At 41.4% G+C, this 27,855-nt stretch overlaps 1 protein-coding gene across 4 annotated transcripts in view; it reads right to left on the bottom strand.

The window, feature by feature from the left end:
* TBC1D8B (TBC1 domain family member 8B) overlaps positions 1–27,855 on the bottom strand; it is a 71,921-nt gene that overhangs the window by 19,765 nt on the left and 24,301 nt on the right. For all 4 annotated transcript variants that reach the window (XM_065556693.1, XM_065556694.1, XM_065556691.1 and 1 more), the window contains exons 3-10: positions 21,756–21,874; positions 19,642–19,867; positions 17,994–18,234; positions 15,448–15,655; positions 12,318–12,485; positions 8,797–8,946; positions 2,869–3,019; positions 415–629 (exon numbers count right to left, since the gene is read on the bottom strand). In XM_065556693.1, coding sequence (XP_065412765.1) covers positions 415–629; positions 2,869–3,019; positions 8,797–8,946; positions 12,318–12,485; positions 15,448–15,655; positions 17,994–18,234; positions 19,642–19,867; positions 21,756–21,874 — 1,478 coding nt within the window. The remainder of the gene's footprint in view (positions 1–414; positions 630–2,868; positions 3,020–8,796; positions 8,947–12,317; positions 12,486–15,447; positions 15,656–17,993; positions 18,235–19,641; positions 19,868–21,755; positions 21,875–27,855) is intronic.

The following is a 27,855-nucleotide window of genomic DNA, read 5'->3' as shown; positions in this document are numbered from 1 at the left end:
CTGCATGTTATAATTATATATATTTTAAAGCATAGTTTACATTGCATCATTTTACAGCTCAGTTGGGGTAATCTGCAACTATATCCCGTACCAGACCTATGCTGCAACACAGTTAAAATGCCTGGTATAACATTTAAGCTATATAAGGTAGATTTATAATGTCAACCTAGCATAAATCCAAGATTTACAGCAGATAAAATAATGTCACAGGCACGGGCAGAACTTGGTAACAAACCCTATAAAAAAGTCAATGTTGTATGTTTTGAAATTTATACCACAAGTAAACCACTGAAGCAAGAAACCCCAGGGATTTATGTGACGAGTTTATGAGGTGTGGCATCACAATACTGGTACCAAATATTACTGTTACTGATGTTTAGAAGACCCATACACATGATCTCAAGAGTAGTCTACCTGACAGTATCCAATCTTGGGATTCCTGTACGCATAGGCTGTAAGAACTCTCCTGAGTGCGGAAATACCAGTGTCGCTCTGAAAGGCTGGATGCTCAGGTAGGGAGCGACGCAAATCTCGTTCAATTTCATCAGTAGCCAAAGTGCATGTTCCTAGGGACTTTTCCACCAGTTCAGTGTAATAGCCGGGGTTTGTAGCCATGTCATTAACGGCACCTGCCAATGTGTTTTATTGCACAGCATTAGAAGACAGAAAGAGTGGAATATCTACATCATTTCTTTGCAATATGGCCTTCCGAGGGAAACGGTGGGGGCGACGGACCTGTCTGGTTTTAAGATTAAGTTAGATAAGTTTATGGAGGGAATGGTTTAATGGTAAAACACAGTAGCCAAGGAATACCAAGCAATGGTGGGTAAATAATATAATGGCTAACAGAGGTCAGGCTAGAGACTCTTGCCTAAATGCTCGGGGTCTTACTGATCGCCATATTTGGGGTCGGGAAGGAATTTTCCTCCAGGGTAGATTGGCTGAGCCTCTGGAGGTTTTTCGCCTTCCTCCGCAGCATGGGGCAGGGATCACTAGCAGGAGGGTCTCTGCCAATTGAAGTCACTAAAACACAGGATTGGGGACTTCAACAGCAGAGTCCAGGGAAGGGGTAGGGACGGTTTTGTGGCCTGCAGCATGCAGGGGGTCAGACCAGATGATCATAATGGTCCCTTCTGACCTTAAAGTCTATGAGTCTATGAGTCTAATAGCTTTTATTGAAGTTATATGGCTTATGATGGAGCCTTGGGGGCCAAATCCCCAGGCCATTACTCCAATATGATATCAGAGTAACACTTTCGAAATCAATAGGGTTACACTGGAATTACAGGAGTAGCAAAGTAGAAAACTAGGCTCAAGGTAGATAAGGTGGTAGGTTATTTTCTATTATAAATCAGATTTTGACGCTGAGTTCTCTCTTGCTTTCCACAAAAAAGCCCCCATTCCATCTGTCATTTTACAAATGTTTTCTGGTAGAGTCAATGTTTTTCTTCCCTGCAAAGTTGGTAGTGGACTGACCAAGCCATTTATGAGAGAAGTACTTTTTGAAAATGGGTCACATTTGAATCATTCTAAGATTTTCATGCCATCACATACCATAGGTGCTCAGATACAAAACTGATGAGTGAAGAATAAATGTACAGATAGATACTTCAACAACAGTTAGCAACTACAAATCTCTTGCATTCAGAACTACTCAGCATGAGCTAAAACATGCTAGATAAATTACTTAATTGTTGTCATAAACTGAACCTCTAGAAGAGTTGCAAAATCACCTCTGATATTGGGGTAAATAGTCTTGTGTGGTCAAGGCACTGGATGCAAAGTCAGACAGATCTGTACTCAATTCCTGGCTCTGCCACAGACTTCTTATGCAACCTTGAGCAAGTCATTCAGGTGACTGTCTCATGCGCTGAAGTCAATGGGAGCTGCAGGAGCTCAGGGCCTCTAAAAATCAGTGACTTAATCGCTCCGTGCTTCAGTACCCCATCTGTACAATACAGATTATAATACTTCCCTATTTTGTAAGTGTGTTGCTAGGATAAATTAATTAGTGTTTGTGAAACATCCTAATACAGCTATTACACCACAGGGATGAAGGCCATAAAAGTACGAGAGATTACGTGCATCTTTAGGAACACTGCAAGTGAAGCACATGATGTTTGTAAGCTCTGTACTTTGGTTCAAGGGGCCTAGTCTAGAAAACAGTTGCAAAGATGGGGCAAATTCTCTGCTACAGAAACTATTAGTTTGTAAAGCTGCCATCCCTGACAAAAGATTTAAAGCCGGTTTAGCAAATATGTTTTTCCTGCTATGTGAGGACACGGTCTTAAAGGGTATGTCTACACTGTATCTGGGAGCGAGTGTCCCAGCCCGGGTAGACAGACTCATGCTAGCAAGACTCAAGCTAGTGCACTAAAAATAGCAATGTGGACATTCCGGCTTGGGGCAGAAGCTCGGGCTCAAACCTACCCCACCCTATAGGCATCAGAACCCAAACTCCAGACCAAGCCAGAACATCCACACTGCTATTTTTAGTATGCTATCTCGAGCCATGCTAGAGAGAATCTGTCCACCCAGGATCCCAGTGGCAGTACACACATACACAGAGTGGTTTTTCCAACCTAACTGTCCCCTTGAACTTTAAGGATACAGCATGTACCCTATCACCAAGGAAACAAACAACATTTTTACCTCTACAATTTTAAAAGCAGTTGGAGTCAGCAGCTCTGATTTCCAACTGTAAAGACTGCAGATTTGGTTTGGTTTTAATTCCCTGCATAAAAGCAAGATCCTTATCTACTTCTGGCAGAGAACAGCAGTTTATGAAGCAGTGTATTTGATCGTTGACTAGAATATTTCTGTAGTACAACTCCATAAAATTATTTCATGCTAATTACTATTCAATACCTGAGAAGAGCAGCCAGAGCTCTCCTCGTAAGGTCTCTGGGATCCCTCTTAAAACTAGATCTCGAGTCTTCTTTGTCCGAAACATGCTAACGCCACGTCCACATTCTACAAAGAGGATGTTCCAGGACTGCTCTTTCATTTTTTCTTTCAACTATCAAAACAAAAACAAAAGCCCATTAAGCATAATGAAAAAGTCTGCTCACACATTAAGAAGTATCAGGTTAAATTTTGCTCTTGGTAATACCAGTATAAATTGAGAGCGACAGAACGGATATCAGGAGTGTTACTCTGGATTTACACTGGTGTAAATGGAAACAGAATCTGACCTACTGAATACAGAGTAACTTATGTAGACTTTTTCACCCCCTTAAAATATTTGGTCTATATTGTCTGATATTGCAAAAAGTTTATCAATATGCAGACAGCCCAGCCCGTTTCTTCATCTTTGACACTATCAATGAGTCTACATAATTCTCAAATGTACAGGAAGTGATACAGTTCCAGAAAGGATTAACAGTGCAAGGGAGCAACACAGCTAACCAGTGGGTATGACGGTGCAGACAGGTGCTGGGAAAGCCTGCCCACAAAGTTCTCCCAAATGCTCCAAAAAAGCATTGTCAACACAACACCTAGGCCACCACTGCCATTCCAGTGCTGGACTTCAGAATGGACTAAATTATGGTTTTGTGATGTTCACCAGGGACTCGAATGAGACCGACAAATCTGTGAGACTCTGTACTTGGTCTCCACAGGCACAAGTCTAGTTTGTTAACCTACTGTGTACTCCCTTAGCCCCTTTAAAAATTAATGTTAGCCCATTAAAGCAGCTCTTTAACTTGCTTTATTTTGTAAAAATATCCAAGTTCTCCTATAGTCCATTCATTTCCTGTCCTGATGGAAGCAGCTAAGTCAAAGCGGTCAGTATAAAACAGCTAAGAACAAGCAGAATCTTAAAGGCTTTCGTTATAAAGTAAGTAAGCACTGGCTGCTGTTGAATGTTTCAGGTAGATTTTGGTAGAAAGCACCATCTGTTCTGCTTCACGTACCAGGAATGTCCTAAGGGTAAGACTTTGTTGATTTCAACAGAAACTGATGGACAAGAACAGCAGAAACGTGTAGCAGAGGATCAGAATCCAAAGAATTAAATAGCAGGGCTAATTAAGAAACATGATAAATTATATCAAAAGGTATTTTTCATTTTAAAATAATCCTTTTAGAAATAAATCATTCTGTTTAGTATTTTTGTAAATAAAAATGGTCAGAAGAGTATGTAACACACCCCCTGGCTGGGCAGTCATAGCTTGATGCAGTGGGTGACCTATTCACCTCATTAGGATACCTCCCGCAACATTTTCTCATACTTACAATGTAATAACGTAGGAAGGTAGAATGTCCCTTTTAAAGGCCATACCCAGTACAAAGGCTGTGACTAGGTGACCATGGACCCACATCTTCCCATTTGACACTACGATACCAACAACCTGTTTGGTGCTCGATCCTTCACCATTCAAATCAAAGGGAAGTTTTCCATTGACTCAGATGAGAGCAAGATCAAGCCCTTAAGCGCCAGCAGTGCCGTCAACAACTTGTGTCCCCACTCATGCTCTTGTGGGACCTAGCAAACTCAAAATTCTCAGCATTGCCCAACTTCTTCCTTGGCAATGACAGAGATGGGGCCCTCTCTCCAACTACTCTCTGGCAGATTGGACTCTGCAAATTTTAAGGCTGGCCTTGGCTACAACTCTATGATGCCATGAACAAAGCAAGACAAACTGAAGAAATTTAGCTCAGCTCAATTAATTTTGGACCATCCCACTGAAGTTAAGTGCTAATGACACTGGTGGACACTCTCAGAGGTGCTGAGTGGCTTTAAACTCCTTTGGATGCTGCACAGCACCTTGCAATATTGAAAATTTAAGGCTCAAAAGAATTATCTAATTATGATGTTGCTCCGATTGAAATCAGGGTCACACTCCCATTTATTATTACAATGAGAGAGAGTCTGGACCTTCCCTGTTAATTCAAAGGTTGCTATACTGCAGCAGGAAGACTTTGTACAAGAGACTGATTATCTTTACAGAATACTGTATGTTAGCACCAAACATGCTGGATTTTAACAAAGAAGAAAAAGCATTTTCAGTAGAAATAAAATATAACCAAACCCACAATGGAGAACATGCCATTTAAGTAACTAAGGCTACATCCTCTCTACGGGGGGGTTGATTTAAGATACGCAAATTCAGATATGCGAATAGCATAGCTGAATTCGACGTATTGGAGCCGACTTACCCCGCTGTGAGGACGGCAGCAAATCGACCTCCAAGGCTCCCCCGTCGACGGCGCTTACTCCTACCTCCGCTGGTGGAGTAGAAGCGTCGATTCGGGGATCGATTGTCGCGTCCCAATGAGACGCGATAATTCGATCCCCGAGAGAGTTTAGACCTGCCCTAAGCTACTAGTAGAATACAAAGCTTCTGTAATTAGTTAACTTTATCTTCGTTTCATTTCCAACACTTACTTGAATGATTGTGGTAAAGCCCTTTGAGGGCCCTTTGACAGCAAACTGCCCCAGGAAAGATTTGCCCCTTTGAAAGTCTGTATGGTGTGAAGAGACTGACAGTAAAACGAGTGAATAGAGGCCAGGAAAGTTTGCCAGGGGGAAAAAAAAATGTCACAGCATTAGCTAGGCTCTGCTATGAAGAAGCTTGCAGGAAGAGTAACGTCTACCACCAGTATGTTTTCACATCAGCCCATAGGGGAGATGAGAGAATTTAATATTTAAAACCCAAAGAGGTGATCTCTGTGTTTAAAAGTTAGATGCTCAATATAGCTCCCTCTGGAATTCTATTGCAGTTTTCCATTTCTCACGCATGTGTCTCTACATAAAAAGTCTTTGTAACTTGGGCTAATTTTAGAACACCTTGCACTATTTTTTATTAGATCTCGTTGAAAAATAAGAAATTCTTCTCAGTGGAGCAATTCGGTAGAATGAGATTTAGCTTTTGGGGTAGGGAAAAGATGAGGAAAACAGGAAGTCGAATGAGAGAATGAGAGTAACAGAAGGAATCAGAACAAGAAAAATGGGGAGGAAGAAAGGAGTGAGGAAGTAGCAGTAGGATCCAGATGGATCACGAGGGATCAGTTGCCTCCTGTCTTAATCTTTTCTTTGTGTAATGAACCTAGTTCAAAGGTTTGAACAAATTGTGGAAGGTGTATTGAGACCCTGATGCTGCAAAGTACTTAAGCATGTTAGTAGTCTCACTGAAGTCAGTGAGGCTACTCATGTGATTGAAGTTAGACACTTTAATCCTGGGAAATTCTGCGCCACTGTGCAATGCAGAATTTGCACAGAATTAATGTTCTCTGCAGAATTTCATGTTTCCAATGTGGAACTGGGGCTGCAGAGCTGCCAGCCGCCAGTAGGTGGCTGCTGTACTCTGCAGAGTCTGGCTCTCCAGTGTGCAGTGAGCGGAGCACCCAGCCTGGTGGGGATGTAGGCTCTGCATGCTCTGGCTGCCCAGTGTGATCCTCATCTGCCCAACTATGGGAGAGGGCCTGGGAGACCCCACTCTGTCTAGGGTGAGAAAGGGCAGGGCTGCACTGCATCCCCTGGAGGGACAGTAAAGAAGCTGGGGGGAGGTAAAGGCTCTGGGCGGAGTGAGGTACAGGTGTCTGGGCCACGGTGCCCCATGGCTGGGCTCTAAGGAAAGAGGGGTGCAGGTGTTTGGGCTCTGGGGGGCCCCACATGGCACTCTCCAATATCCCACAACTGGAACTGGGTTATTGTAGGGGTTTCTTTAACTCTCTACTCCTTAGGGAACCTTTTTTTTTTTTTGGTCTGCATTGTTGACATACTTGTTGACAGGTATTTTAAAATAAATTACCCAAATAATTGAAACTGGAGTGCTTATATTGTGTTCTTTTGACAAATCAAATATGCAGAATTTTAAAATACTGTGCATAGAATTTTTAGGTGCAGAATTCCTGCAGGAGTAGGCACTTGCTTACTTATATCACTAAATCATGGCCTATTGGTTTAAATCATTTGCTTTCAACATACCACAAATTGTTCCTTACTTACCATAATAATAATCATACTTCGCTCTTACATAGATAAAGCAATATGTTCTACAAACCTGGCAGGCAAAACAGGTTGTTCTGATTTTCCCATTTATCACCCTTTGTTGTGTTATCCTAGTTTGACAGATCTGGAACAGCGTTGGGAATGGGAACTGGAAAGCATGTCAGAGGTACAACTGAGGCATCAACACCTTTATCATGCTGTGCTTTCTTGATCTTTCCTGTCCTGAGGTTTATTTATTGATAAACAGTGTTCTTCAGTACTGAACTGTACTGAAGAACAGTGCCAAATAAACAGTACTAAAGATGAATTAATAACAAGAAAATATAAAGCAGATGGAAATATGGGCTAATTTGAGTAGCTGAACTGATGGCTGAAAATTTGTAGCTCTATATAAAGTATAGACTGGATTAAATATTTATCTGCCATGCAACTGGAGAACAATTTCATACGTTGGCTACTTTCTGTCAAAACACAAGGATACATTTCTCCTGAAATCCAGTTGAACCTCAGTACCGCATGAGTAAAGCCTACTTGCATGAGTAGGAGTTGGCAGTTTCAGTTCCCTACTCAGGCAGAACTGAAGTGATGGAGTAAGTAACGAGTGCTGGATAGGACCCTTTGAAAACCACAAGACGTATACGCTACAAATGAACTCAATTATGAACTCTGCAATCTTAGGGGCAGAGAGATTAATGAGTAGGTAACCCAGTACATGAGCTCTTTCCACGGTCTGGGGAAAGTGTTTGCACTGCCACTGCATTTTGTATAAGCAGCACTGAGAATTTATTAAAGCACTTAAAAATGATCTGCAAAAGGGAAAAGAAATGGGAACTGAAGAGTTTGGGTTCTCCATATCTCCCAGACAAAGTTTTTTTTCTTTTAAATATCAGAAATGCCATGTGTGGTCTTCCCTGGTTTGTGAGGTCTCTCCCCGAGTAAAGGCCTGATCCAATAGCCACTGAAGCGAATGGAAGAACTTCCACTGGGTTCAATGGGCATTCAAATCAGCCTTAATTAAGAAAGCAGGGATGTTGCATCTTTAACAAAGACATCCTTTCTCCCTTTATTAGATATTCTGGTTTTATAGGTGAAAATACAAAAAACAGTATTCAAACAAAATACAAAAAACAGTTTCCCCTCTCAATTGTTAAAGTTTTAGCCTCATCTCCTGCAATGTCGTAATCTGCTGGTTCTCAAGTCACCCATAGAGCTCCACTGTTTCCAAGAACTAGATTTTTTATGTGAAAAGCAAGATGATTTTTTAAAAATAAAACCTTTCAGATCTTCTTCATACTTTATAAAGAAGTTAACAAAAAAAAGGGGAGTAGGTTTCCCACAAACCCACTTTGTTTCACCTTTAACAAAATGATATGCTCTGGGCTGTGAGAAACATTTTCTCCAAATCATAATGTTGTTACCAAGAAGTCAGGAGACTGAAAAGAGGTAAGCAAATGGAGCTGATGTTTGGATCACAATTTTGCTTGTTCTCAAACCATTTCTACTGGTTTTAAGTCTTGACAGTTCAAATGAATGTGAAATTAAGTACTTGCTCGCTGTCACATAACAAACAGACAGTTCCTCCCTGAGGGGGTGGAGGAGCAGAAAGAAGTTTGCTGTGGGAAGATAAGGCATATCATTATTAAACAAGAGAAGCAGAAAATTGAATATAGCAATACATAAGGCCCCTGTGGAAATGTAGAGTAAAATACAGAGTAGGCAGATAAGAGAAAATTGCCAAAGCTATAAAAGAAATCAGCTGCTTTCTCTGGAATAAAAGTTTCAATTTTACTTGAATCCTTTTTCATTAGATTCAGAAAGTTGTGGAAAGTTGTTTTCTTTCTTACCATTTTAGAGTCAAGATTATCAGCATCCTGAGGGTGGAATACGGTCATTAGAGCTTCGGTGCTAACAGTCTTGCTGCTGCCTTTCTGACCTGCCATTAACTGTCCTTCATAATAATCCACCAGATTGTCAGAGTCAGAAGTAGTGGCAACCTGCAGAATGCATTAACAGCTGTCAGAGGTGCTTAAAAAGTCCTGCAAGAAACTGCACTGATAACAGTTGACGGTTCATCCCCAAGCACCACTTGTTATGCACCTTTCAAAATTACAATAGTCAGATGCATTGTTGTTATTATTTAAACTTTAAACAGCATTAACAAATCTGCCTGGAATTTTACAGAGCAAATAAGATATGAAGTGGTCCTGATCTGTAGAGCTTCCTATTTAAATTTAAGCAGCAGCACTTAAAAAAAAAAAACCACATTTCTTTATTGCCACAGCAAGATATTTATTCATACATTAACATTAATGAAAATGAGAGCCGCAAAAAAGATGAGGGCCTGATCCAACTCTACTGAAATGAAAAGGAAGATTCCAATTGATTTAAATGGGAGCTGGACAGAAACTGTCGAGTATTGTACTGGAAGTTAAATGCACTGTATGCTCTCCTACCACTGGATACTACTAACAGGATTTCAGAAGCAAGGTCTAGAGCCTAATGGGTGAGAAATATTCTACTTCAAAACCGATAAGCAAAACAAAGTAAAATGCCAAACTGTCCTGAGTTCAGCAGCTTTGCCGTTCAACGTGTTCCCTTCTGTATGCATACCAAGCCAATTATCTTTTCCACCCTCAAAGCACAAATTAAGAAGGAAAATAGACAAACTGATGATTAGGCAAGTAATATAGACAAAGGACGTAACTGGGCGTGTGTGGCCACTCCAAAGGTGAATGCTTTGGAGAAGGCAGAGCTCAGCACCCAAATGTCACAGAACTGTGCTGCACCCCAGCTAGGGAGCATTTCTGTTCAAGTTAAACCTTTTTTTTTTTTTCCCTTGTTACTTCTAACCCTCAGGAATGGAACCTTGAGGATGAGCCTTTCATGACAGTTTTTCTGTGCTGATCCAGCGTATGCGCTGCATAAGCTCACGGATACTATCTCACAAGTTATTCCGACCGATTCTGTTCCTCTACTATCGATGTTATAAACTACTAGAACTGGGTGCAGCAGGGTGGGAGGCCTATCTGGACTACGAGGAAAGTTCTTAACTCCACACAGCTGCTATACTGTCAGAATATTAGGTTTAGAACAAAAGTTATAGGCAACCACTGGGATAACAGCAACTATCTGCTCAACTCTGGCTCATGTCCCTGTGTCCAGGGGAATATCTGGCAGCACGGCCCTCTGGAAAGGGAAGGAAACCATCCTTAATGTCCAAAAGTGTGTTGGAAATGAAAAATGGTACATAATCTCCTGAACAGCTGAAGTACCAAATCCTGGTCGCCATGCTCACATAAGCGTACTGGTCAGGAGGAGGACTCACAGGAGTAAATGTGTTGTCTCTAATTGGTAAAAGTATAAAGCTTTGCCAGGATCTACATTTGAGACTCTATATTCTCAGTGATGGAGCAAGCAGAATTACCCAGCATTTTTCATTTGTATTCCTCTCCAGCACACATTCAGTTAGGCCAAGGTAGTACTGTCCTATCGGAAAGTCATGTCACTCCAAAACTAGGATATGGCAAGGTTAAAGCCTAGCAGACCATGTTCTGTATTTGGGGTCAGACAAAGCAGAAGATTACCTATGAAGGGGTTTTATGAGTTAGCTTACTGAAAGTCCCATCAATTTCCATGAGAGCAAAGCCCTAAATGCAGAAGCCTACATGGAAAGTATGCAGAAGCACTATTAAAAATTAGAAGTTCCACGTATCTGTTCTGAGGGATACATTTTGAAACTGAAAAGCCCCAGACAAAACACTATTTGCACAGATCTGTCCACATCTAATAGCAGCCTCACAATCATCCTGTAAACATTATGAGCCAGCTGGTTAAGTTTACGCAGCTCCACTGACTTTACACTGTTGATTTTACACCAGATGTTTTTTTGGTTTTTCATGGGAGAGATTATGAAGGGTTGTGTTTTATTTTATTTTTTTTTAACCAAAAAGTCTGACTGTTTGCATTGAAGGAAATGTATCTTAGGTATTTCTATGGTCCCTCTCACCATAGTATCTGAGCAACTCATAATGTTTAATGTATTTATCCTCACAACTACCCCAGGAAATAGGGAAGTGCTGTTATCCCCATTTTACAGATAGGGAACTGAGACACAGAGAGTAAGGGCTTGTCTACACTGTCCACCAGATCGGCTGGCAGCAATCAATCCAACGGGGGTCGATTTATCGTGTCTAATCTAGACACGATAAATTGACTGCTGAGCACTCTCCCATCGACTCTGGTACTCCACCAGAACGAGACATGCAAGCGGAATTGACAGGAGAGCGTCAGCTGTCGACTTACCGCAGTGAAGACACCGCGGTAAGTAGATTTAAGTATGTCAACTTCAGCTATGCTATTCACGTAGCTGAAGTTGCGTATCTCAGATTGACTCCGCGCGGTAGTGTAGACAAGCCCTAAGTGACTTGCACAAGTGGTAGAATAGGAAATTAAATGTGGGATCTCGAGTTCCAGGCTAATCCCCTAAACACAGTACCATCCTTACTGTTCCATTTGGACTTCTGAAAAGGCAGCTGTGATAGGTCTGGGAAGGAATACCTCAAATTCCCTGTGATGGGAATTCCCTGTTTTTTAACTACATATAACACAGCTCAGTCCTGTTGGACTCAGAAACAGGAAGTCTATCAGGTTTATTTATTTCTCACCAATCTTAGTAAGCCTGATCTCAAACCAGAAAACCTTCCCAGGTGGAAACACTCTCTCTTTCCTCCTCCCCTTCCCCTATGAATGCAAAGTCACCAATGAAAGCACATTTGTTAGTATGTGTGAACAGTCTGTGTGTCCAGAGAAGCACCCAGCTCACACTTTTGTTCAGTCCTGATGTACACCAAGCATTACTTCCTTGAAGCACTACACCAGTCTGAATGATACGGTTTTCAGTCACACTTTTGCTTTGGGCTAATAAGCTATTACACATGCTTATAACTTCCCCTTTGTTATGCATTCAGAACAAACCCTACAGTAGATGAGGCACGGAATGAAGTCTTGCTCAACATCAGATTGCTCCATTGCTATGCAGTGCCCTTTCTCAGAGCCTCCCAGAATTCCTGCCAGCTGAAGCAGTGAGGGTCCCAAAGAAACACTTCAACTGATCCACCTTTTCAGATTTCAGTATGTGGTGTGTTTGCAAAGTTCAGATTTCAAACCCTTTGAAGTTTGGAGACGCTCCAATCTGGGATTTTGATTCAGGCCCACCTCTCATTTAAATCTGTGTCTTTTAATTGGTGATATACAGTACTACTATAAATTATACAATAGTTAGCCTCCTAGCAAAAATGGACAAAGCACTCACTTCAGCACCCTTTCCATAAATAGCTAATAAAGAATTAGTTAGCTGTGCTATTACCTCCGTACTTGCAGTGTGATGTGGACTTGAAATTGTTCCACTTCTGATCCCGAGCTTTGCTACCAGGTGTTCAAAATCCTTAACCTCAGTGAAACGAAAAGCTCTTTTTCCTTTGGTACTAATATTGACTCCTTTGTTAGCTGGATCAGCCTTCTCCACCGCTATGACCTGAAGAGGCAAGGACACATGAATTAGTAATCTCATCTTCCTACCCAATTTTGTCAGCTTGGTTTGCAAAAAAAAGAAATTCTATTGAGAGTGCATGTGTGACATACTGGAATGAATATTAAGTGTGACTTGGATTCACCATTCTATTTTGTATAGCTGCCTGCCTGAATGCATAGAGTTGAACTGAAGTAGGCTGTAAAGAGAGGTTGTTAAACAGAGCAGGAAAGATAAAACAAAGACACAGATAAGACAGCCTTAGGTATACAACTTCACAAGAGTTAAGATAACAATGGCTGGGACATCAGTTGGGGAAGAAGCTACCTAGCTGGCACCATCCAAGCTGGGGTGTTTTACCCTTTCCTAGGCTGAGCCTAAGATCAAAGGGTAGACACTAAAGCCCTATATAGAGGCTAGACTGCAGAAAAGGAAGGGAGACTCCCCAGGGTATGTCAGTGAAAAAGCTGACAGGCTAGGAAGACTCACTCAAGACAGAGGGAGCCAGCTGCAAGCAGGCAAGCTGTTTCTCCTGACTTAGAGATGGGGAATAAGCTGGACCCACGGATAGCGAGCTTAACCTTAGGTAAGAAAATATGCATGTAGGACTTTTTTTATTTTATACCTTGGCTCTACAGGCTTTGATCTTTGGGTGAAAGAATAAATAATGCTGTGTTTTGGAGAAACTGAGTCACTTGAATCAGCTGCTATCAGAGGCTCCCAAAGAAAAACTCCTCCCAGTTGGACCTACTGAAAGAGTCACAGTTGATACCCAGGGGACTATAACCCAGGTCCTGGTTCAGGAGTGGGCAAATTGCAGAATTCCAGCCTGTGGGGATGCACTCAGTGAGACCCCAAGAAGGGACAACCGTGCAATCAGCCTGGTAACCATGACAGCATGCACATACAGACACCCGTGAGCAGCGTGGAGCACAATGGACCATTGTATAAGCAGAATTAATAGCGCAGACAATTTAAACTATCGTTGCACAAAATGGGCTGTTGCTATTCTGGCACAAGATAATGTTATCCCCATAAAACTCAAACTTCATTATGGGACAGATTTTTTTAGAAAAATCAACATATTGGTGCTAAACGCTTTCCAAAACCTGTCCTCAAGTGCCTGCTGAAACTGGTGCATCTTACACAGTTTTCTGAAAGAAGCCAGACTCTGGCTCCTGCAAATAATCACATGAAGCAGAATTCACGGGAAGGATCCTCCACTGAGAATACCCTCCTAAACACATCTACCACAGGAAATGACAGCTGAAGCTGATCTTCATTGCGATGATGGGATAGTTATGATTTATAGCGGTAAATACATTTTAATAATGTAGTGCTTTTCGGGAAATAATAAATTAGTAACATGACTGTGAATTGCTAGACTGACTCCTGTTGCTGATTCTTTTTGACCACCATAGATGAAGGATGAAAACCAGCTGACGTGAAACAACTCTATAAGGGCCTAACAACTCCTAAGAAAGAATTTGGAATTAAGAAGTCAGCTCCTTTAATTCAACCTGTTATGCTTTGTTATTACAGTTTGCAAGAACCCCTCCCTGTTTGTAAGGCTGCCAATAGAAAAATCACATAAACTGCAATATCTAAGTAGCGTGTGCTAATATATTCCTGTTATATGCCCACTGAAGTCAACTGAGTTACACAAGAAATTAATTTGGACCTATGAATACTTTCAAACACTCAGTTCAACTGAATACGAAATTTGCCTAGTAGAATGTAATCATGCATGCTCTAACAGCACATAGCGGGGCAGATTTTCAGCTGGCGTAAACATAGCTCCATTGACTTCAGTGTGTCTATGACAATTCGCACCACATGAAGATCTGTCCCAGCATGTCTAGTAAGCTGCATGCATGTATAGCACACAACATGTATGAAGAGAATACAAAAGTACTAATCAATGTCTCGGTAATTTCCAGTGTATATATTTCAAGAATATATCTGGGACTAGTCAGAGGCTGACAACATTAAGGAGACTGATATAAGCTCAGTCCACAGAATACATGCCACATGGAAAGGGACAGGGGAATCTTCCCATGCACTGATCCACACGTGTCTTTCATCTCTGTCCTAGATCATTCAAAGCTAGCCCTGTGTTACAGCCTAGTCTACACTGGCAACGCTAAAGCACTGCCACGGCAGCACTTTAACGTGCCTTGTGTGGTCACGGCGCAGCACTCTCACAGCACTCTAAAAAAACCACCTTACAAGGGTCATGGCTACCAGCGCTGGTGAACTGTCTACACTGGCACTTTACAGTGCTGAAACTTGCTGCACTCAGGGGGGTGTTTTTTCACACCCCAAGCGAATAAGTTGCAGTGCTGTAAATTGCCAGTGTAGATAAGCCCACAGTCTCTATTACCTTATGATCCTTAATCTGTCTGTTAAGGACGCCAATTGGAATGGTGAATTGACATTTGTCCACTAAGGACTAGACACTATCAAACTCATTTCACATAAGCCTCTGAACAGATGGCACTGATTAATCACTGTCCACAGCAGCCAGATTTAAACTGGTGACCTACAGGCGAAAGACTCCAGAGTCCATAACCAATCACTCCAAAATATTCACCCCCTCCGATTCTTTGCTTTTGACCATAAGTCTCAGGCTATGAAGACAGACTCCCAGTTTAAGTACAAGTTGTGAGACTTGTGCAAGAGGAGACATTAAAAGACCCCCTGCTCACCTAAAAAGAACAGAGGATAAAAAAAGAGAGGGACTTGAAGGTTGTCTTTGAGCTGAAAAGTGAAAGGAGATCTGTATGCAGTGGGATTTAGCTTAATACAGCTGGCACCAAGAAAAAATGCCATCATATAAAGTGAATAAAAATAGATTCAATTTTCTAATGAGAAACTTGACTAAAATAAAAGTAAATTGCTAGTTACTTTAATCCATACAAATCATAAAACTTTCAGTGTAACTGGCTCTGACTGCGATTTGCAATACCTCTCTTAGGGGAATGATTATGCTGCAGAGACTGCCATCCTGGCTAGCAAAGCAGATGTAGTTCTCTGAAATGCACATTTTTCCCAGCGTGCTGAAGTGGCAGAAAGGTACCCATAAGAAGCATTCATGCACTTCCTGCAGGGTCTCTTCTTTGGGTAGCCTGAAGAATGCACTAAACTGCTCACTGTGGGCTCGGTTCTCCAGGCCTCTAATGGATAAAAAGGGGAGGAGGAGAAGGAAAAACAAAGTTATTTTAATATCACTTTACATTTATTAAAACTGAATTGTGTTGGGAGGGGACTATATTAAAACTTTATACTCCACGTTTTCGAATATATTACAGGCTCAATCCTGGAAGGCACTAAGTGAGGTTCTGAACACAATCAATTCCCAAGGGAGTTGACTGTGCTTACACCCTACTTTAGCAAAGTATTTAAGCGTATGCTTAAAACACATGCTGAAGTTCCGTTTAAATCAATTGGATTTAAGAACTTTCTTAAGGTTAAGCACATGATTAAGAGCTTTGCTGAAAAGGGATGAATTGTTGTATGGAGGCCTAAATTAGGTGAAAAGTTATCACTTTCTAATAGCCCAATCGGCTCTGCTTTTCAACTCTTGGAAATAAACCAATTAAACCTAAACCAATTTTGGCTTGAAGAAGAATTGATTAGCGGGAAAGGTAGCCTCTGTGGGTGCATGTATAAGAAACATCTGCCACAGTATAATGCTTCAGAAAGAGAAGATTATATTCATTATAAATGCAGTGAAAAAACTATGTTTTGGCAGGAGAGCAACATCCATCTCCAGCACTGCTATCACACCTAAATGTTAATCATCCAGTTTTATATTATAATTACAAGTATAAATATATGGCATGGGTGGCCAAACTTATTGGCCCCCCAAGCTGCATACAACCATCTTCAGAAGTTCGAGAGCCAGTGCACACCTGCCGGTAGCCAGGGCTCAGGACTTCAGCCCCCCTCCTACTGAAGCCCCTGCTGAAATGTATTGGACTCCTGGAAATCCCTCCACTGAAAGCTGTGGAAGCCACACTATTTGAAACTAGGCTTGAGAAAGCACTGCCAAATATGCTACAGGGACCAAACCTGCACTGGCCCAGGAGACAGACTTTAACCCAATGGATATTTTAAATCTGACCTTTCATGTTACCCAAAACAATTCAATAGTAAGAAAACCAGTCACGAGTCTCCAACACATGGTTGCTTATATCACCCATTGCCAATGACATCTGGCCCATGCATTTGTTATCTAATTAACACATGCTGAAAAAATTGTTTGCTGCCCTTCCCCATCCTTTCACCAGCAAGCTACTCTTCAGTGACATCACTTCTTGCTTTTTATCCCCACTAAGGCACTACATTTTTGAAAATGAATTTTGCTGTAATGTTTTTCACAAAATATTTCAGAACCTTGAATACAATTATTATCTAAAGAATGGAACCTCTCCAGAGATCTTATTTATACAAGATGTAAACGAATGTAAATCTGGGGCTGTAAACCCACTGATGAAATCCCGTTAAAGCAGAGAATAAAGCAATAACATTTTCCTCCCTTTTTCTATATTCATGTATTAAATGGTTCTCTCTTAAGGAACCTATCAAGAACCCTATTATTATTAAACAGCTTTGGTTGTATGACAGTACTGAATAATGTTTTCTGCATTTTTTCCTGTTCCAAATATGTTCTCTGTTTTCTGTGTAAAAATAATAAAAGGTACAGAGGTAAAGCCTTGAATTACAATTAATTCTGGCCTATAAATTGTGAAAGGATTTTATAAACCTGGGCCATGAAAACCAACGTGTCAGCATTAATGATTTGTTAAAATACACTCAGAGAAACTAAGCTTTACCATAGAAGAGCCTCTGAAAATGAAAAACATGCAAATATGCCATGTAATAATGCACACTTGGGGCTATTATTACAGTTACAGATTCAGAGCAACTCCACTGCCTTTTGTGTGGATACTCCAGATTTATATTTGTATATCTGAGATCAAAATCTGGCTCTCTAGACTTAGGCCTGCATCGGATCTGACAAAAGTGAATGAGAAGACCGGGTTAAGAGAACTTTCCTACAGAATTTACAATGAAGGCAACCATCTCCTGCGTTTAGTGTATGTTCCCTGCTTGAGTAAACGTCATGTGGTGTTCAGTTTTGTTTTAAAGAAGGAGAATCCTGTGCTATTAGCACAGATTTGGTCAATTTGTGCCTTGATGCTTATTTTGAATGGTGTTTTTGTTAATCTGATTAGCCATGAAGAATCTGTAAACATGCTGAGATACCCACACAAGTATCTGTGAAGAAAGCTGATATTATTTCTTATACATCATATTCACATGATTTCTTCTGACAACTAACAATAAATTATAACACCCTGCATTACCCAATGTCTAAAAGGACACTTGGGTAAAAGACACAAATGTTAGCAAAGCTGCTATCGTAAGCTCCTTCAGACAACGACTGTGTCTTCCTGTGCCTGGAACTCTACTGAGCACACAGCTAACATTCTACAAACAATAAATTACCTCTTGGTGATTTGCAGAGGATCACGGAGGACTAGGTCACTTTCAAATGTCTCCTTGTCAAAAAGTCTCCTTACGGCGTAGTTTGCCAGCTGCTCCATAAGAAGGAACGTTTCATTAATGTGCAAAAACATGGAAAAGTAGTGATCCTCCCCACGGGAGCACACATGAATACTCTCTGTCAGGATCACATTGGAGGTCTTTTCAAGTTTTGAGATTTCATCCCAGGAGATAACGAGTTTTACTGAAAATATGAGTATAAGCAGGTGTGAGTAACTTCTCACTGCTCATTAGCCGCCTACACTTTTTCTTTAACACTAAGGGAACAAGCGGTCAACAGCTCTGATAAAATGTAATTAAACAGCACAGTTAAATCACTAATGAGTAGGAAAGTCTAACATGGCTGAAAGCGTTATAGTGAACCACTGAACAGCCTTTATTGTATTGCATGTTTCTGGGGAAAAAGGAAGAAGCTTTTGTGTATTTCAATTAAGGGCCAAATTGTAATAATCCTCTCTCCTATAGAGTAGTACCTTATTCCACACCTACTCCTTTGGCTTCAGTGGAGCTGCTTGTGAGGTAAGGTACTATTTAAAATGGGTTCTATAATCTTGCCTGACATAGTTGCTTTCCCTGTTTTATAGCCCAATCCTTCCACGTGCTGAATGCACTCAACTGCCATTGACTGCCATGGGAGTTGAGGGTGCTCAGCTCCTTGTAAGATTGGGCCCTCAGTCATTTGTGCCCCTTCAAAAATAAGCGTACAGAAAAACTGAAACTACTGCTATTTCACAAGTACAAGAACATCACAGACTATCTTCAGAGTTACAGGAAGCTTGCCAGGTACAATTTCATGGCTAGAAATACATCAAAAAGTGCCACATGTTAGTACTAGATTACAATTTCTGTTCTTTTTCCAATGTAAAACTGCAAATGGCTAAATGAACTATAATATCATGCAGGCTGCTCTGTTTTAATAGTGCATTTAAAATAAAGTTTCTTAAAGCAAGCAGACCATTTATATCTAAGGGGCCTGTGTCTTTCTGATGTACCGCTGTGCCTTCTGCTGGCAATCATGAGTATGCATGTACTGGCAGGAAAATATATAAATTATAAGTCTATGAAACTTTCTTCATATTTTCTAGCTTTCAATCACACAGTTATTGCTCACATAAATGCATATTTTTAATGAACAATCAAAATGACTTTACATACATAAAAAGTTGTGTGAAAATATCAGCAAATTATAATGCCTCTATTTGGGAAGATTATTTTTGTTTTAAATTTGTACATGAGACAGGAATTGAACCAGGAGCCTCAAGAGTTGAAAGCATGAATCTCTACAGCTTGAGTTAAAGACCCAGGATTTTCAGCTAAGAGCTGTGCCAGACCCATATTCTCTCTGAATCCAGAACAGAGAAAGACAAGTAACACACACTAGTGGGTTACACATACACATGAAAATAAAATAATTCTAAATAATATATTCCCACTGATTATTTTGATTGCTAATTGTTTTCTACACTGTTTTTATTTGATGTTCATGTTGCAAAATAACTAAGTTTCATTCTCAAAGAATTATGGTGTGAAACGTTACTTCACATTTGAAAAATATAAAATAAAATGGTGATGAGTGACTGGGCCAACTTACTTTCTGCTCCCAGCAAAAATGAGTAAAAGCTAAGAAAGTTGGTACTAAGATAAAGCCATCCCTGACAGGGCATTCGCCCCCTCCAGTAGCTACAGGAGTAATAGGTCACCAACTTCTCCTGCTCTGCTAATCCAAAGCACTTCTCAAACTTCAGAATAGCTTCACGAAACTTCTCAGGATCTTCTTCTTTTATGAAAGAACCTTTCCCTTCTTCAGCAATCAATCCCTAAAAGCAAAACAAACAAAAAATGATTAAATTAAATATATATATATTAACAAACCATGCAACATATTTTGTGTTGGATATTTCAGGGAAAGAATGGTCTTGTGGCCAAAACACAGGACTGAGAGTCAAGAGGCCTAAGTCTATTTCAGACCCTTCTACAGACTTCCTGTATGACCATGGTTAAGACACTTACCTTCAGTTTCCCCATCTATAAAATGGGAATAATGAGGCTTCCTTACCCCACTAGGGGTGTTGTGAAGCTACATTCATAGGTATTTGTAATGTGCTTTGTCATCCTTTAATGGAAAGTGCTATAAAAAAAGCTATGGATTATTACTAGAAGGTCACACACTCCATTGCTTCTGAAGGCCGAGCTCATTGCACACACCAGGGACTCACTGCATTCTTTCATTACCCACCTCCTCCACAAGCTCCCTGTGTGCCACCCTTCTATCCCCCTCTATTTCAGGGACTCCCTGCAATCCTCCCCTCAGGCCGCCCCCATTCGCCACTTACCCCCTCATACCAAAGTCTCTGTGTGATAGCGCATTTCCCCTTTGTACCATTGCCCTCATTGCTCCTCCAATCCCAGGGACTCTCTGTGCCCCACTCCAGGAGCTGTATGCTCACCCATGCCCCTGTTCCCCTCAGACCAGAGTTCCCCAACCCCCATTTCCCCATCATTCATTCTCTGAAATTTTGGAATTGATCAAATGCAGCATTCAAAAGTTATCATGTTTGTGACAAAGGGGGCATTTTCTATAACATTTTTATGAATTCTAGGCATGCCTCAGTTTTCCTCTGTGCACAGTGGATGCAAAAGGGTTAATGCTGCTCCTGGAACAGCGCTGGGGACAGGAGCTGTGTGCACTACTTTGATGCCTGGGTGGAATGACTGGGTCCTTAAGGATCTGGTTGATCAACACAGGACCCAGCAAGACAAAGAGCCCTCCCCCCCGCAATGACTGAACAATCAACCCCAAACAGCAGGAAACCCCAGCAGGTGAAATATATGAACTGAACTGTAATAATGGCTGCACTTTTGGAGGGACTCAGGAGTTCTGACTTGGGAAGCCAAAGGGAACAGGGAGACAGAGCAAGGGATGGAGTCCATCACAGCTTGGATGATGGCATTGGCTTTGCCAGGATGGACCATAGCATAACGTCTGCTTCTGTGTGCCAGACTAAGGACTTTCAGCTTCTGTAGCCAGGTGACCAATAAAGAATTACCTTGTTTTGGAGAGGCTGCCTGTGTTGCTGTAAATACTCTGTGAGAGCACTGTGCTCTGAAGGGTTACAGTCCAAGCCTCCCGCAGGAGTTTGACTGGGCTGAATTCGCTGCAGGGAACCACGGAGAGAGACAGGGAGTGTTGGTGCCGAAGGCCCAGTCTCAGAGTCCTGGAGGCTAAGGGCCTGCCCATGTGGAACTGTGTGGGTCTTTGGTGCCCAGCATACTAAAGGGGTCCCTGGTTACAGGCTGGGGCACAGAGAAGATACTGTGTATCTGTGACAGCATTGCATATAGACAGACAGGGAAAGGCCCTCGAGATTAGTGTAAGGCCTCATTTTGCTTTGTCAATTATTATTATTATTGTTGCAGAATATTCTTTTTCCACAAGTTTTAAACAGTTAATTGAAAGCAACTGATACATTTTGTTTACCAGCAAGAACAGAATTTGTCCTTATCAATTTTACTTATCTTTGAAGTGAAATAGATTCACCCCATTCCATTGCTCCTATCCAACTGCAATATAGTACTGCATAAAAAGAATTACATTGCACCACAATGTTGTCCCCTAATGTCCTAAAAAAAGGGAATGTTATAGATATATTTCTGAAGAGTGAAAATCATAGCTTTCCTCTGTTATATCACCTACATGCTACTTACTCTTATCTTTCCCTGAACAAAGCTAGTAACATCTTCATTTGAATCAAACACAGATAAGGTCTTCATAACATTGTGTTCCAACCAGTCCCAGTGTTCCGTTATTTCTTCTCTGCTGGCTCCTGATAAAAGAGTAACAGGTTAATAAAACTTAAGAAATAAATTTCACCTAAACAAAAATCACAAAGACCTTGTCCACACTGGAAAAATAATCAAAATGGTCGTAGTTAGCACAGTGATCATAGTTACTAGTGTTTCCCAAATGTTGGGTCCCGACCCATCAGTGGGTCATCAGAAGGCTCTAGTTGGGTTGCCATGTCCAGGGCCAGATTAACCCATCACAGGGTCCGGGGCTAAGCAAACATGCACTTCTCCTGGCCCAGTGTGAAGGGGAGGCAGGAGGTTTGGAGAGCAAGATGTGGCCAGGCCAAACCTGAGTGATGCTGAGACCCCATGCATCAGGTCACAACATGTGGAGTGAAGAGCCAGGCCCTGTCTTGCAGGATGAGAACTGCTGCTGCAGGATGAGTGCGGGGCAGGTTCGCTCTCCAATCATCCCGACCCAAGAAGGTCTGCTCTGCACCAGGCCAGGATTAGGATTGTGGTGCCGGGGCAGAGGATGGGTATGCAATGTTGGGTTGCAAAAAAAGATAAAATGCAGTTGGCGAGTCTCCCTAGTAAAAAGTTTGGAAACTACTGTTCTAGATACAGCAAAGTTTCTTCCTCTTCAGATACATTCTATAGACATCTATGTTGTCTAAATAACTCTATCGTAAAGCAGGACCTGATTACCACCTAGTAGCACTCAACATGGCTATGTCATGCTTCGACGTTGTGATGTAGGACCAAGTCACAAATTAATCATATTCCTAATCATGTTAAAGCTTCGGTGACCACAATTCAGGAAGAACTGTAGTTCTGTTTACACAATTCAAGTCCTGTCTACACCGCAAGATCAAAGTGGGTACTGTTTTGCCTTACTAGGCTTCCACAATTGTAAAGAAATCTTTTTCCATTCAAAATAAAGAATGTATGTGGCAGCTACTCCCTGATGCAGAAACCACTGCCTTTTTGATTCATATAAACTGACTGATCCTTGAAATGTCTTTGGGCCTACCCAGAATGACTGGTCTTTCACTCTTGTACTTCCTGCAAACCCAATGTACTGAAGCAAAAGATACTTTCTTCTCCTTCTCGGTATGCATGCAGGAACAGGAATAGTTTGACATAATCAATGTTTAGAAAGAACTAAGCTGTACAATCCAGGATAAAGCTCATCATCCAAAATATGAAGGGCATATAAATGCAGTAATTAAATCATAGAAATGTAGGGATAAAAGGGATCTCAGGAGGTCATCTAGCCTTGCCCCCCAATACTGAGGCAGGATTATGTACACCAACACCATGCCTGAGGACAGATGTTTATCTAGGGTTACCATATTTCAACAATCAAAAAAGATGACACGGGGTACCGCCCTAGCCCCGCCCCCTCCCACTTCCCGCCCCCCTCAGAATCCCCCTACCCCCTACCTGTCCCCCAGGACCCCACCCCCTATCTAAGTCTCCCTGCCCCCTGACTGCCCCAACCACTCTCGACACCCCCTTCTCCTAACAACCCTCCCAGAACCACCGACCAATCTAACCCCCCCTGCTCCCTGTCCCGACTGCCCCAACTGCTCTCTACACCCCCTTCTCCTGACAGCCCCCCCCGAATCCCCGACCAACCTAACCCCCCCATTCCCTGTCCTTTGCCTGACCCCCACCCCCTGCACCAGGCCGAGGGAGAGCTGCGGGCTACACTGCAGCCAAACAAATAAGGCGCTGCTCTGCATGGGAGGAGGGAGCGGGGGAGGGGGAGGGACTCTGGCTGCTAGAGGCCCCAGTGGCTGCAAGCGGCTTTCAATCAGGCACAGCCGTCCAATCAGCCGCGCCGCACTCTGCATGAGGGGAAGGGGGAAATCCCGGACATTTCTACCTTATTAGAAATCCCCCCGGTCAGCCATTTAAAGCTAAAAAAGCCAGACATGTTCGGGGAAACCCGGACGGATGATAACCCTATGTTTATCTAACCTGTTCTTATAAATAATACAGATTCCACAACCTTCCAAGGTAACCTGTTCCAGCACTTAACTACCGTTCTAGTTAAAAAGGTTTTCCTAATATCAAACCTAAATCTCTGTTGCTGCAAACTAAGCCAATTATTTCTTGGCCAACCTTGGTGGATTTAGAGAACAACGAATTACCATCCTATTTATAATAAACTTAAATATTTAAAAACTATTATCCTACAGCCTTCTCCTCTCTACACTGAAAACGCCCAATTCTTTCAACTCCCCTCATAGGTCAAATGGCAAAGTCAGCCTCATTGCCTCATTTCCCACGCACTGTTATTCTGGTGAAAATACTTAATCATTTTATTCTTGATCTCCCCGCAAGGATTTTGCTTTCAGAGAGCTGTCACCCATCGTATAAGGAATGTCATAACAACTTTATGAGAAAGAGAAAGAAATTTGCCTCAATGAAACACATGCATTTTCCAGTAAGGTGTTTTGATTAGCAGTTTAAATTTCATACAAAAGAAAGATATTAGCTGCTAGCTAGTTTTATGATGTGTGAAATGTCAGTACGTCAAAATGGTTTATGGTATACTCGAAGACTAGGCCTGTTTATACACTCTGTTAGGAATTTTGCCAGGGGTAATAGCTAGTAAACCACAATCATAAGACTACTGAAGTAAAGATGATGTTTATGAATGAGCAATGAGGATCCAGCGAGTGCAATACTCGGACTATTCTTGGGGGTTAGGTGGTTTTTCCATAAAATGGCTTTGACTAGGTCAGGATTTATTCAGCACTTCTGGGTAAGCAGATTCTACAATATAAGAGGCTACAAGTTTTCATACTCTACAGGAATTGTTTAGAAATAAACAGGCCCAGTACATGAATACACTATCACCACTTCCCTCCTCACCAGAAAGCTCCATTGAAGACATCTTTATCATTTTGTTTTATGAAGACTGACACCTTAAGCAGGTGTGAGCGGTTTTCACAGGCTTATTTAATACTGCACTGGGACTGGATAGAAATTCCTCTAAGTACAGTTAAGAAGAAGCTGGACATTTATGATGGAGTTACACTGGCATTTCAAAAAGGTGAAAATAATGTCAAGAGTAATTAACACTGCAAAAATAGGGCAAAACTGATTCTCTACCTGACTATGCACTAAGAATCTAGGGCAGTTCTCTAAACTCAGGCTCAAAGATTTTGAGGCACAGATGCAGCCATAATCTGATAGAGAGACTTTTTTAAAAAAGCGTCACTGGCTCTTAACTTACTAGGCACTTTTGAAAACTCTCCCTTAGAGCCCAGCATTCTGAATGTTTTTTCTATGAGCATTCATATCTGGTACCGACAAAAATATCTTACAGTAGGAAAAGTGAACAGGAATATTGAAAACAGTTTTGATTTCTTCTCCAGACTAACTTGAAACCTGGTTTGAGAAGCTAGGACTCGTGGATTCTAGTCCCATCTCTGATACTGATTTGCTGTGTGGTTTTGTGCAAGTCACTTAACCTCCCCTCAGTCTCCAGTTACCCATCTGCAAAATGGCATAACACGTATCTACTTCACAGGAGTAATGTATTTTAATGCATTTGTTATTGCAAAACGTTTTAAGATAAAAGTAGCTGTGTCAAAGTTTTTTGGATATTCTGCAGTGTTTAGATTATACTACCCTAGCTATCTTTTGAGAATACAGGCCAGCAATTCCAGTAGGTATCAGCAAAACTACATATCACCTTTTTCATTTACAGTTATTATCCAGTTATTATCTATGCATGTTCTATTTTTATATTAATAAATTAGAAGAGAAGAAGAACTGTGCAGACTCCAGTATTGCAGCATTTACTCAAGTGAGTAGCTCCCTACAGTCAACAGGGCTAGTTGTGTAAGTAAAGGCCCCAGGATTGGTCCCCAATACTTATATCACAAGATTCACAGACTAGGTCACTTTTTGACTTAGTTTGCAATGTCTTCTTACATGTTTTGTGAAGTGCTCTGAATGCTTGTGGAGCTATGTATATAATAAAAGTGAAGACTTCTGATTCACCTAGTTGGTAAATACACAAATAAATGTTCTTTGACGGGATCTGTCCCTATCAATCCAAATTCTATACACATTTTCTAAAAAATTCAGACTTTCCTGAAGAACACCTACTCTCAAGAAATGAGAATCGGCATCTGTCTTTTAAAGAACTGTATCCCCACGGTGTTAACAGTTATTAAACCTCACAAAAAATGTAATGCGAATAAAGCAATGCTTTATACTGTGCCAACAAATACTGTGTTTTCCTGCCAAAAGTTCCCTGACAGTTACTTTATAATTGTTTGCCCAATTAATGACATCATTATCTCCCCTGTACACTCATGCTGAAACATGAGAAGAATGGTCTTTTAAATAAAATATAAACACACACACACACACTCAATATTCTGAGCACTGCCATCATACTACCCATCAAAACACCATGAACATAGGTTCTGTGCTTTGTTTCCCACTAAAAGCCTGTGTTTCTCCCTGGATTACTGTAAATTCTCTGATGATGACAAAAAGATCTTTCTGACATTACAATTTTTAATTACTTTATTTGCTAAAACTGACCACAGGTTTTATGGGAATAATAATCTTGCTCTAAACATGATTACAGTGAAAAGAACAATAAGACTATCATCATTTGCGTGCCTACCAGGAATCAATTATGCACAAGATGGGTTACTGTAATAGCAAATAGACCTCAGGCAAAGTTAAAATCCCATTAACACACTTGTTTAGGGCTTGTCTACACTGGCAATTAATAGTGCTGCAACTTTCTTGCTCAGGGGTGTGAAAAAACACCCCCCCTGAGCGCAGCAAGTTGCAGTGCTGTAAAGCGCCAGTGTAAACAGTGCCCCAGCGGAGCTGCGCCCCTCGTGGAGGTGGTTTTTTAGAGAGCTGGGAGAGCTCTCTCCCAGTGCTGCGCTGCGACCACACAAGGCACGTTAAAGCGCTGCTGTGGCAGCTCTTTAGCCTTGCCAGTGTAGACTAGCCCTTAGAGAATTACAAAGTAACAATAGGAAAGCAATTTAGTCTCTTGTTTTTATTAACTGGATACTACCTCATGGAAGGAACAGACTATATTTGTGCTTTGCATGACAAAGCCATTATACAGCCTTTTAGATTAACTCTTCTAGATGTAACACAAAAGTGAGACAATTTCAAGTACTAGCAGCAGGCAGATCACTTTTTCCTGCTTCCTAAGGGTTGAAGTCATGGCAACAGAATTCTCAATAGTACATGTTTATTTTTTTTCATTTATAGGTATTTTTACTGCACTCATCAACTGAGTATATTTTATGGCAGCCTGTAACCACTTCTTATTATTTCCCCAGGAATATTCCTAGGATTTTACTTACCAACAGGTTACAAATGGTTCATTTTCTAGTAACTCATGTTTTCCCTTGTTTTTAAAAGTGCTATGTTTTAGAGTGTGTTACTCCACACATTGTCCTTTGGCCAATACGCCATATAGATGTAAGCAGAGTCAGGATGAGCTCTACCTGACAGCTGGTGGTGAATTATGGCGAGTGTGGAAAAGAACTCCAGGGGCTGATCTTGTTTGCATAGGCACACCCACTCACCTGGCATGAAACAACAGCAACTCAAAGTGGTTACTTTGGCTGGTGTGGGATCCCCAGTTTTCTCTGTTATTGGGGCAGGAAGAATAAAGTTTTGTTACCCTGATTCTGTGTATCAAGGCCAGTGGAACTGTTGTATGACAGAAGGACTGAGTGAGTCCTTCACCATTACCTAAGTAGCACTTGCTTGACAAGGGGCATGGGTTACAAAACCCAGTGAATTGAGAGAGGATGGGGACAGGTATTTGTACCTGATGGTATGGGTCCCCTCTGAGGGTTTGAAACACCAATTGTACTACCTCCTCTCTCCACTGTTGAATGTCAGAGCTAACTTTGATTCCATTAGGAGTCTAGTTACAGGCTGCTGAGCTCAATTCACTTTGGGCCAATGGTGCACTAGCGCTGGGGCTCCCCTACTATGAGCTGAAATT

This window comes from Chrysemys picta, chromosome 9 (assembly GCF_011386835.1).
Source record: "Chrysemys picta bellii isolate R12L10 chromosome 9, ASM1138683v2, whole genome shotgun sequence".
Classification (NCBI taxonomy): domain Eukaryota; kingdom Metazoa; phylum Chordata; order Testudines; family Emydidae; genus Chrysemys; species Chrysemys picta.
Note: the sequence above shows the minus strand (reverse complement) of the source record. Positions and strands in the feature narration are given on the sequence as shown.